The sequence below is a fragment of the Myotis davidii genome, unplaced genomic scaffold, assembly GCF_000327345.1.
Source record: "Myotis davidii unplaced genomic scaffold, ASM32734v1 scaffold281, whole genome shotgun sequence".
Lineage (NCBI taxonomy): Eukaryota > Metazoa > Chordata > Mammalia > Chiroptera > Vespertilionidae > Myotis > Myotis davidii.
In genome coordinates this window covers 6,900,700-6,910,479 of record NW_006293784.1, presented here as the reverse complement: position 1 = coordinate 6,910,479, position 9,780 = coordinate 6,900,700, and the positions used below count along the sequence as shown (strand labels likewise).

Sequence of the window (9,780 nt, the reverse complement as noted above, 5' to 3'; positions counted from 1 at the left end):
CCCCCCAACTCCCCATTCAGCCTTGCTCTGAGCCCGACCAGGGGCTACACCTAGGGATTGGGCCTGCCCTCTGCCACCCGGGAGCAGGCCTAAGCCAGCAGGTTGTTATCTCCCAAGGGGTCCCAGACTGTGAAAGGGCACAGGCCAGGCTGAGGGACCCCTCCTTCCCCCAAGTGCACAAATTTTTGTGCACCGGGCCTCTAGTAAATATATAAAAGCCTAATATGCAAATCAATCAAACGTTGGAACAATGGGTCGCTAATGACATGCACTGACCACCAGGGAACAGACAATCAACGGAGGAGCTGCCCCCTGGTGGTCAGAGCACTCTCACAGGGGGAGTGCCACTCCGTTGGAAGCCACGCTCATGGCTGGCAAGCACAGTGGCAGTGGCGGGGGCCTCTCCCACCTCCGTGGCAGTGCTAAGGGTGTCCAACTGACGGCTCAGTTGGACATCCTCCAAGGACTCCCAGACGAAAGGGTGCAGGCCAGGCTGAGGGACTCCCACCCCACCCCACCCCCAGTACATGAATTTTGTGCACTTGAGGGGGTCCCTCAGCCTGGCCTGTGCCCTCTCACAGTCTCGGACCCCTTGGGGGATGTCCACCTGCCGGCTTAGGCTCGTTCCCCGGAGGGGGATCGGGCCTAAGCTGGCAGTCAGATATCCCTCTGGCAGCCAGGGAGCCCTCAGGGAATGTCCACTTGCCAGCAAGGAGCAGGCCTAAGCTGCAGTCGAACATCCTTAGCTCTGCTGAGGTAGCAGGAGAGGCTCCCACCACCACTGTTCTGCTGGCAGCCGTCAGCCTGGCTTGTGGCAGAGCAGAGCTCCCCCTGTGGGAGCACACTGACCACCAGGGGGCAGCTCCTGCATTGAGCATCTGCCCCCTGGTGGTCAGTGTGTGTCAGTGACCAGTCATTCCCAGTCGTTCTGCTGTTAGGGTCAATTTGCATATTACCCTTTTATTATATAGGATTGTGACCCACAGAATCTAATTCAAATATCACAGACTGACCAGATGCTTTCAAGGAGGTTTGTGCCACATAAAGGCAGGTAAACTTTGCAATCATGGATTTGGTAAGAAAGTTCCCAGACTGCATTACTATTAGAATCAGAATTTATTCATTAATTCTTTATGTAATATAGTATTCTTTATAGGATCGAATTTATTTTAACTTAGTATTAACATGAATTTTGGTTTAGATGTACATTATCATTGTAGATCTATTAGTTCAATAAGTAACTAATATATACGATAATAATCCCTTACCCAACATCATAGAGAATATAAGTGAATTTTCTAAATAAAGTTTAACCTTTAATTATAGGATTTTTAATAGTTTCTATAGAAATCTTAAATTTAAATCACCTTCCAGGCCTCACTATAACTAATTAGATGTTATTTAAATCTTTTATTAGAGTACAGTGGTCATGTCGGGTATTCATTTTATTATCACTGTCATTGCAGTTGGTGCTAGAACCACAGATCAAATGGCTACTAAATCTGGGAACTTGCTTTTTCAAAAAAGGCTTTTCTGTAAACTTGCTCTTTAGACATTTGCCTCTGGCTCATTAAGAAATAATGTCTTTAAAAGATGTCACTGTGTACTCTGCAGAGAAATGTCACTTAGCTGCCTTCATAAAGAATTAATTACTGAATCAGGAGCCAAAGCAATTTTCTCCCAAGTGATTTTTTTCATATTTATTTACTTTTGGTTAAACCTCGCTTGAGGATATTTTTCCATTGATTTTTAGAGAGAGTGGAAGGGTGAGAGATAGAGAGAGAGAGAGAGAGAGAGAGAGAGAGAGAGAGAGAGAGAGAGAGAGAGAGAGAGAGAGAGAGAGAGAGAGAGAGAGAGAGAAATATTGATGTTAGAGAGACACATCGATTGGGTGCCTTCTGCACACCCTGCCCCGAGCTGGGGATCAAGCCTGCAACCAAGATAGGTGCCCTTGACCGGAATCAAACCCAGGACCCACAGGCCAATGCTCTATCCACTGAGCCAAACCAAAAGAAAAAAAAAAAAGCTTTTTTGCAGATACCAACAAAGATCTTTGATTTATCTGCACCTTTCAAAATATTTTTTATTTCTGTACTATAAAAAATGGTAGTAAAGCCATCTTTTTATCATTTTGTATCTATACTTCACACAAAGTTTTTTCTAAAATGATCTCTATAGCATACGTTTTTTAAAACAGTTACTGTCTCAGTAATTGTTAAAATGTTTCCTGTACCATAAAGTGATCAGTTTTGTTTTGTTCTGCCTTTCTTTCTTTTTTATTTTTTGAAAAGCACTTGTGAGCACTTAATGAATTTCCTTCAGTGTGGCTTCAAGCTACTAGGACACAGTTCCCCACCACCTCACCCCCAACACCTTTAATCTTTTCCTCAGCTCTTCTGCTGAAGAATCTGGCCTTCAGGATAGCAGGCTGCTTTAGGAACTTTCTCTTCCCCAGAACTTGTAGTGGTCTGATCTCACCACATCGATGATAGGAGCAGCTACAGTCTTGTTTTGCCAGCATTTACCTGTGCCTGTTCACTGACCAAGCTCCACAGTTTATCACGGTTGACAGTTGGGCAGAAGCTCTGGTTCCTCTTTAAGTGGGAATGCTGCATACCAACTTTCCCAAAGTAACCTGGGTGATACTTGTCAAAGTTTATCCACCAGCATTACCTCAGCCTCTCAGGTGCTTCTAATACAGCCATGTGGCTCAGGTGGCCAGGAAGTTTCTGGGTCTTCCTCAGTCACTAGAGGGAGTCCTCTTCAAAGTCTTGTGCTAGCCTTTCTTTCTTAATAGATCTGCTAAGTAGCTTCTAAAAGCTACCTGTTGTCCCAGTAAAATTCATCAAATTTAGAACTTGTCATTTTGTAAAAGAAAATTGTATAACTCGTCTTAAAAATTCAAAACTTATGTAAATATTTCGCCCTGAGATAATTAGCAAACCTTGTGTTATAGAATTTCCATGATCATGTTTATTTACAAAGTATTATAAAAATTATCTTATTTAAGATTATATATTCCACAAATCTATTCAGCAACATGCAAGCAGTTGTGGTACACTGAAAACTGAATAAAGAAATGGAGAGGGCGAAATCAAGTCCTCAGCTTTTTGGAACTCCAACTCTTACCTCAGAAACAGCACACCATCTGACAATGAGTTATTGGAACATTGTAAATCATATATCCAATATTTATAAATTTTAATTTTTCTAACTTTTAGAGAAATATAAATGGAAAACAAACGTTATTCATATTTTGAAAACTACAACATTAAGTGATATTTTGGCCCGTATATTGATATGCTATGTCTTGTCAAATCACTTTTTGCCATAACAATTTTAAAAGGTAGGACTTCTGAAGCATGAACTCAGTTTTCTAGCAAAATAATAGCCCTGTAAAATTTATATAAGGCTATAATTCTTAGATGCAAAAAGATAAAAGATTTTCTGTGCATTACTCTTTAAGTACAAGTAAATGTGTGGAAAATTTAAGGTAATGATATTTTCCACTTTATTTTATGGACACCTGCAGCACTAGCACATGTAAGAATGGTTAACCGGAAATCCAGAGATGATTGATTGGTACCTACTATATACAAGTGGTAAGCCTAGCCAAAGTAAACCTGTAATGTTAGCATGTAAATATGTATAGTTATCTGGTAGAAAATGTCAGATTGCTTTGTACCTTTATGGCCTATTGAGTTTCAATATTTGGTATATTGATTGTTTTTTACTTTGAAGAATTAGTTATCCTTCCAAAAATTATATTTGATCATAAACTATGGTTTGCATTGGGCTAGAGACATATATTCTGTGATTTCTTCATTATCAGTCTAAAACTGGTTTAGATGCTTTAAATATGTTAACATTTATTGAATACATAACACATTTAGAATCTGAGGTGAGTACTTTATATACATTATTTCATTTAATCCTCAGCAGCCCAGTGAAATAAATAGTATCAGTACCTCTTCTTTACAAAGAAACTAAGGTGTCAGGGTCATATGGCTAATATAAAATAAACTGGACTCAAACCATATTTTAATGCCTGCTGTCACTGTGTTGTAGAACTGCATCCTTATCATATACATGGATAGAGATACTGAAAATGTTAAAAATTGTTACTGAATGATAGGATTATGGATAGTTTCTACATTTTTCTTTACAATTTTATCTACCTTGGGTTTTTCACAGTGAGTATGAATTACTTTAAATTTATTTCATCAAAATGACATATGCACCTAGCTTAAAAATTAAATTAAGCTAAAAGTTTAGATAAGCTTAGGAACACTGCACTTCTCTCCTGCCCATCCCAAAGGCATCTACTTTCAAATTATTTAACTGTTTTTCTGATTGTTACCTTTGTGTTTCTAAATATGTTTATACTTTGCTTTTTTTATTATTTATTTTTTACAGAGAGGAAGGGAGAGGGATAGAGAGTTAGAAACATCGATGAGAGAGAAACATCGATCAGCTGCCTCCTGCACGCCCCCCACTGGGGATGTGCCTGCAACCAAGGTACATGCCCTTGACGGGAATGGAACCTGGGACCCTTGAGTCCGCAGGCCAACGCTCTATCCGCTGAGCCAAACCAATCAGGGCTATACTTTGCTTTCTTGATTCATCAATTATTAGACGTTATCTTATGATGAGTTCTTATACATGAGGATTTACCTCTATTTTAGTCTCCTCTTACCATTCTTTTATTACAGTTATATCACATTGTTGGTGACTATAAATATCGCTCACTGTTGAGCCTTTTTTTTTTTTTAAATATATTTTATTGATTTTTTACAGAGAGGAAGGGAGAGAGACAGAGAGCCAGAAACATCGATGAGAGAGAAACATCAACCAGCTGCCTCCAGCACACTCCCCACTGGGGATGCGCCTGCAACCAAGGTACATGCCCTTGACCAGAATCGAACCTGGGACCCCTGAGTCCGCAGGCCGACGCTCTATCCGCAGAGCCAAACCAGTTAGGGCATGTTGAGCAATTTTTGATAATTCTATTTTATTTCTTGTATATTTTAATTTTTCTGTAATCAGTAATTACCCAATTCTTTTTCTATTGCTTTCTTCTCAGTTGAATTTTCCAAGTCAATTCTACTTTTTTCACTTAAGATTTTCCACCTTGGAGCCTATTGTCCTTGTGTGTATATATAAATGACTTGCTCTCTAGCAGCTCTGAATACCTTCCTCTCGCCTATGTTAAATACCTTATGTCCTGTGTTGCTTTCTTTGTTTTGAATTTACATTGTAATTTTAGTAGAGCACATTATCCAATATGAGGTAAAATTGTTGACACTTTGCACATCTGAAAATGTTTTTATTTTCTCCTCATATTTGATTGTTTGGCTGGTTATCTCTTCAAGGTTGGAAACTAATCTCTAGCTTCCAGGGGTACTGAAACCAAAGGCCATTTTATTTAGTCCTTTGACTATGACTTTTCTCCCTCATGAAGACTTTACTGGGGCAGGAGGCTACTTTTATTTAGTTATTTACTTATTATTTTATTTTATTGTGTTAAAAACACTTAACATGAGGTTTATCCTCTTTAACAAATTTTTAAGTATACAGTACATATTGTTACCTATAAGGTAGAAAGACTTTAGTATCTCCTTATTTTAAGGATTCTAACATTTTAGAATAATGTAACTTTACATGTATTCCCTCCCCTCCCCCCGCCCCCCCAGCATTACTGGGTGCTCAGTGGGCTCTTTCATTGTAGAGACTTATGTTCTTCTAATACATTTTCTTTGATAATTTTCCCCATACGTTTTGTTATTTTCTATGAAAAGTCTGTTGATCCTCTGATTTTTTTTTAGATTAAAACAGTGATTTTTAAACAAAGAAAGCAGAACTAGAACATCTTAAATAAATTTTAATCCTTTCTTTACAGGTTACCTAGACCACTTTGGATTGAGAAAACGGTAGGAAGTTAGTAACTGCCACAAGCGAACGCCAGGTGGGGGCCCGTGTCCATTTCCCACAGAGTCCTGCTGGGCGGAGTGTCTGAATGCGCCGCTCAGGGCCTCTGCTCACACTCCCCGGAATCAGTCGCGGCAGGTTTTAGTCCACAGGTCGCTTTTCTCCGTATTTCTTTGTAAACTCTTCGGCATTCTTACAGAATTTTTTACGGTCCTTAGAGTATTCTTCAGCCAGGTCAGCCCGAAGCGGGTGTTCGGTCTGGGGGTCGTTCACCAGTGCAATGAGGGACTGGATTACTTGGTCGGTTTTGGTTGCTGGCTTCCAGTTTTCAGCACTAATTACTGGCAGGCAGACCTGCCCTTTCTCATCGATGTTGGGGTGATAGATCTTTGTTTTAAATGTGATCGTCGGTGGTTTGAACGGGTACTCCGCTGGAAAGCTGATTTCGATTCTGAAGGCCCCCTTATCATATGGAGGGTTGTCAGGAACAATAAGCCCTTGCCAAGTCAGTAAATTAGCTTCATCAACCTGGATGTTACGGAAGTTTTTCATTCCACATTTGCGGATTTCTTCAAGCTCCTTCATCAGCCTCCTGCTGGCTGCCATCTTGGGTCTGATGCTGTTGCTTTCCCAGGGTGCACTGCGGGCGGCTGAGGCTCCGGCGCTTTCTGATCATCTAATTTTAGCTTTCTTGTCTTAACCACTATTTTCTGATTTTCTGATATTTTCTCAACTCATCCTCTAACTTCCCTATTGAGTATTTTATTTCTGCATTCGTGATTTTAATTTGCAAACCCTTATTCTCTGATTGTCCTGCACCTTCTCTTAGTCATTCTTAGGTGTAATATCTTCTCTTAATTTGGAAGAAACCAACTTTATTTTCTGTTACTTTTATGGTTACTGTCTTCTCCAAGTTCCTTATGCTTTAGTCTCCGTTGTTTATGTTACAGGCTTTCTTCAAAACTGATAACCTGTGACCATTCATATTCTAGAGTGAATGAAGCACAACAATGCCTGGAAAGCTGCGTGTGAGTCGGCGGGGCTTGTGGACTGGGGAGGTCCACTGCAGGTTTGGCTGGACTTCCAGCTTTTTATTAGAGTATTCCCAGATAGCAGCACTATAGGTCTTCTCGCTTTAGCCATTCTGTTTCTTTCTGCTAAGGAAACGGGGAACTTTCATTCTGATTTTAGTCCAAAGCCTCCCCTCTGTCCTTGCTATGTCTGATATCCAAAGTCCCACACCTCTCTGGTTCAGTTTCTCCAAATAATCTCTCATCTACTCTAAGTGGCGGAGTAAGAACCATAGAGATTTAATTGCTGTCATGCAAATTTTCAACCTAGTTCCCCATTTTCCACCCTATTCTCTACGCACACGTTCTGTAGCAGATATCTTCCAATTTCATTGAAGATGATATTTGTGTTTTTATTTCTCATTTATAATGGGGGGGGGGCGCAGCTACTTTCATTTCAAGGGGAAATCAAGTTACACTACTCATTAAGAAATATAGCCCTGGCCGGTTTGGCGCAGTGGATAGAGTGTTGGCCTGCGAACTCAAGGGTCCCAGGTTCGATTCCGTCAAGGGCATGTACCTTGGTTGCGGGTACATCCCCAGTGGGGAGTGTGCAGGAGGCGGCTGATCGATGTTTCTCTCTCATCGATGTTTCTAACTCTCTATCCCTCTCCCTTCCTCTCTGTAAAAAAATCAATAAAATATATATATTTTTAAAAAGAAATATAGTAATGGAAAGCAGCAGTTATAACTAAAGGAAGCATTATAATCAGTAAAAGATTTTATAGAAAACTTGGTTGTGTTTGAAGGCAGAGAAAAATTGAAGTAGGTAAAGGTGGGAAATGTTATCACGAATAGAGGTTAGCCCCGGCTGGTGTGACTCAGTTGGTTGGAGGGTGGTCCCATACACCAAAAAGTGGCAAGTCCTATTCCTGATGGAGCCCATATGGGAGGCAACTGACTAATGTTCCCCCCCCCCCCTCCCTTCCTCTAAAATAAAAATAAAATAATAGAGGTTAGAAAGCTTAGCTGTGATGTAGAACTGACACAATTTTGAGGTAGCAAGGGGGCAAGATAGAACTCACACCCAATGGAATAGAGATGGTCATCTACTTAATAAACTGCTATTTTAGTACTTTTTTAGTAAGTAAAAAAGAAAAGAAAAGCATTTCAAACCTTAAATGATAAGTTTCCCACATTCTTGTGCTGAGTTAAAAATTTGAAATTATGTAATATTAACAAAAGTCTGTATGGCACTCTTTTTATTATTTTTTATCTTACAAAATATATTAAAGTGTAAGCTCTTAGGCAGTAACAGAAGTGTCTCTTCTAATCAGTGACTTCATTTTCTTCAGTTTTCTTTGTTGCTTCTGCATGTTTATTTTTGTTTAGTGGAATTTAGTCCGTGAATAGCCAAAGCATACTGTTGAGTGTAATTTTGGTGTTTGTGATGTAAGTGATGATGTTTCTTTCAAAATTAGATTTTAAATAGTTTCCCCTATGGACTTTAAATGATTATATATCCATGAGTTTACTAAATCAAAACAGTAAGTATAATACTAGATGCTATTCAGTGTTTACAAATGCAGTATTTTATATACCAAATCTGTGTCATCAGTTCACACTTTAAGCGTGTGACAATCATTTGCCACTGCAGATGCTTGGTTCAAACCCTACTGCTTTAAAAGGATTCAGGTGGCTCTAAATATTTACTTAACTGCTGGGATTATTGATGTTCCTCTGACATAATCAGAAACTTAATCATAATTAGAATGTTGAATGTGATTTTCTTAGTCACAAAATTCAACTTTAATTTCAAAACATTTGAAATTATAGAACCCTTCCCTCCAATTCTGGACTTAAATCTTATTCCACCTAAGAATAACTAAGTAAATTTCATCTATGGCCAATCATTAGCATTAGTCTTAATAAAATTCAATATTTTACATTGTAAATTTTAGTATATCTAGCCAATTTCATAGTAAAGGCATTGCCCCATAGAAATTTATCTGCTTGTTTGTCAAAATTATCAAGAAGAAGACAAATGTGTGTGTGTGTGTGTGTGTGTGTGTGTTTGTAATACCAAATTTTTGTCCGATTCTGTATTTTCCAAAAACTGCCTAGATTGATAGTGAAGTTGACCAATTATTGAAATCAGTTGACAAAATTGCATTGAGATTATCAGAGTTTTGTCAGTTGTGAAAGTCTTTACTTGAACATTAAACATGAATCATCTACTAGTAAATGGGTGTATGGTACATTGCCCATTTCCATAGGTACCTTGATTTGATGTGTTTTTTTCATTAGGTGGTTTATAGTACTTCATGGTTTTTAATACATTATCATCAATCCATTTATACTGTGTGCCAGCTTCTGTAGTGATATCCGAGAAAAAAATGACATAGAATGTAGAGTCCCTGGCTTCAAGCAGATTACAGCCTTGTCAAGGTGAATAGTGATTAACTTCATTTTGCCTCAAGTTGGCCTGATACCTCCTCCCTGAAAGCTTGTGGCACCAAAATGTGGATAGACGCTGAAATTCAACTGATGCCAAATACCACCACTCCAACTCCAAAGAAATTCATCTTTGGCCTAGACTGTGGTTAGGAGCTTGCCTGAGCTAGATTTCTTCAGCACATATTTAATCCTTTTCCATCAGAAGGATAGATTAAGAAGCTCTATAGAAGGGCATATGCCTGTCCTTCTTTGAAAAGGAAAATAACTGTCTTACTCTAAGAAGATACTTCGACTCCTCTGACTTAAATAGGTGTTTCTTAAAACCAGGGCCTCTGAATCCCAAGGAAACTGGGAAGTCATAATGGGTGTCAGACTTCCTCCTTCT

At 39.1% G+C, this 9,780-nt stretch overlaps 2 protein-coding genes across 2 annotated transcripts in view; one reads left to right on the top strand and one right to left on the bottom strand.

Annotated features, from left to right (window-relative positions):
• SOCS4 (suppressor of cytokine signaling 4) overlaps window positions 1-9,780 on the top strand; it is a 27,757-nt gene that overhangs the window by 13,523 nt on the left and 4,454 nt on the right. The gene's annotated exons all lie outside the window — the stretch shown is intronic.
• Window positions 6,055-6,577, bottom strand: LOC102766542 (ubiquitin-conjugating enzyme E2 L3). Its single transcript, XM_006767693.2, has one exon. The coding sequence runs from the start codon at window positions 6,532-6,534 to the stop codon at window positions 6,070-6,072; it is 465 nt and encodes a 154-aa protein (XP_006767756.1). The 5' UTR covers window positions 6,535-6,577; the 3' UTR covers window positions 6,055-6,069.

Excerpts from the sequence above, each read along its gene's own strand:
- LOC102766542 (XM_006767693.2), bottom strand. The coding sequence starts at position 6,534 with ATGGCAGCCAGCAGGAGGCTGATGAAGGAGCTTGAAGAAATCCGCAAA.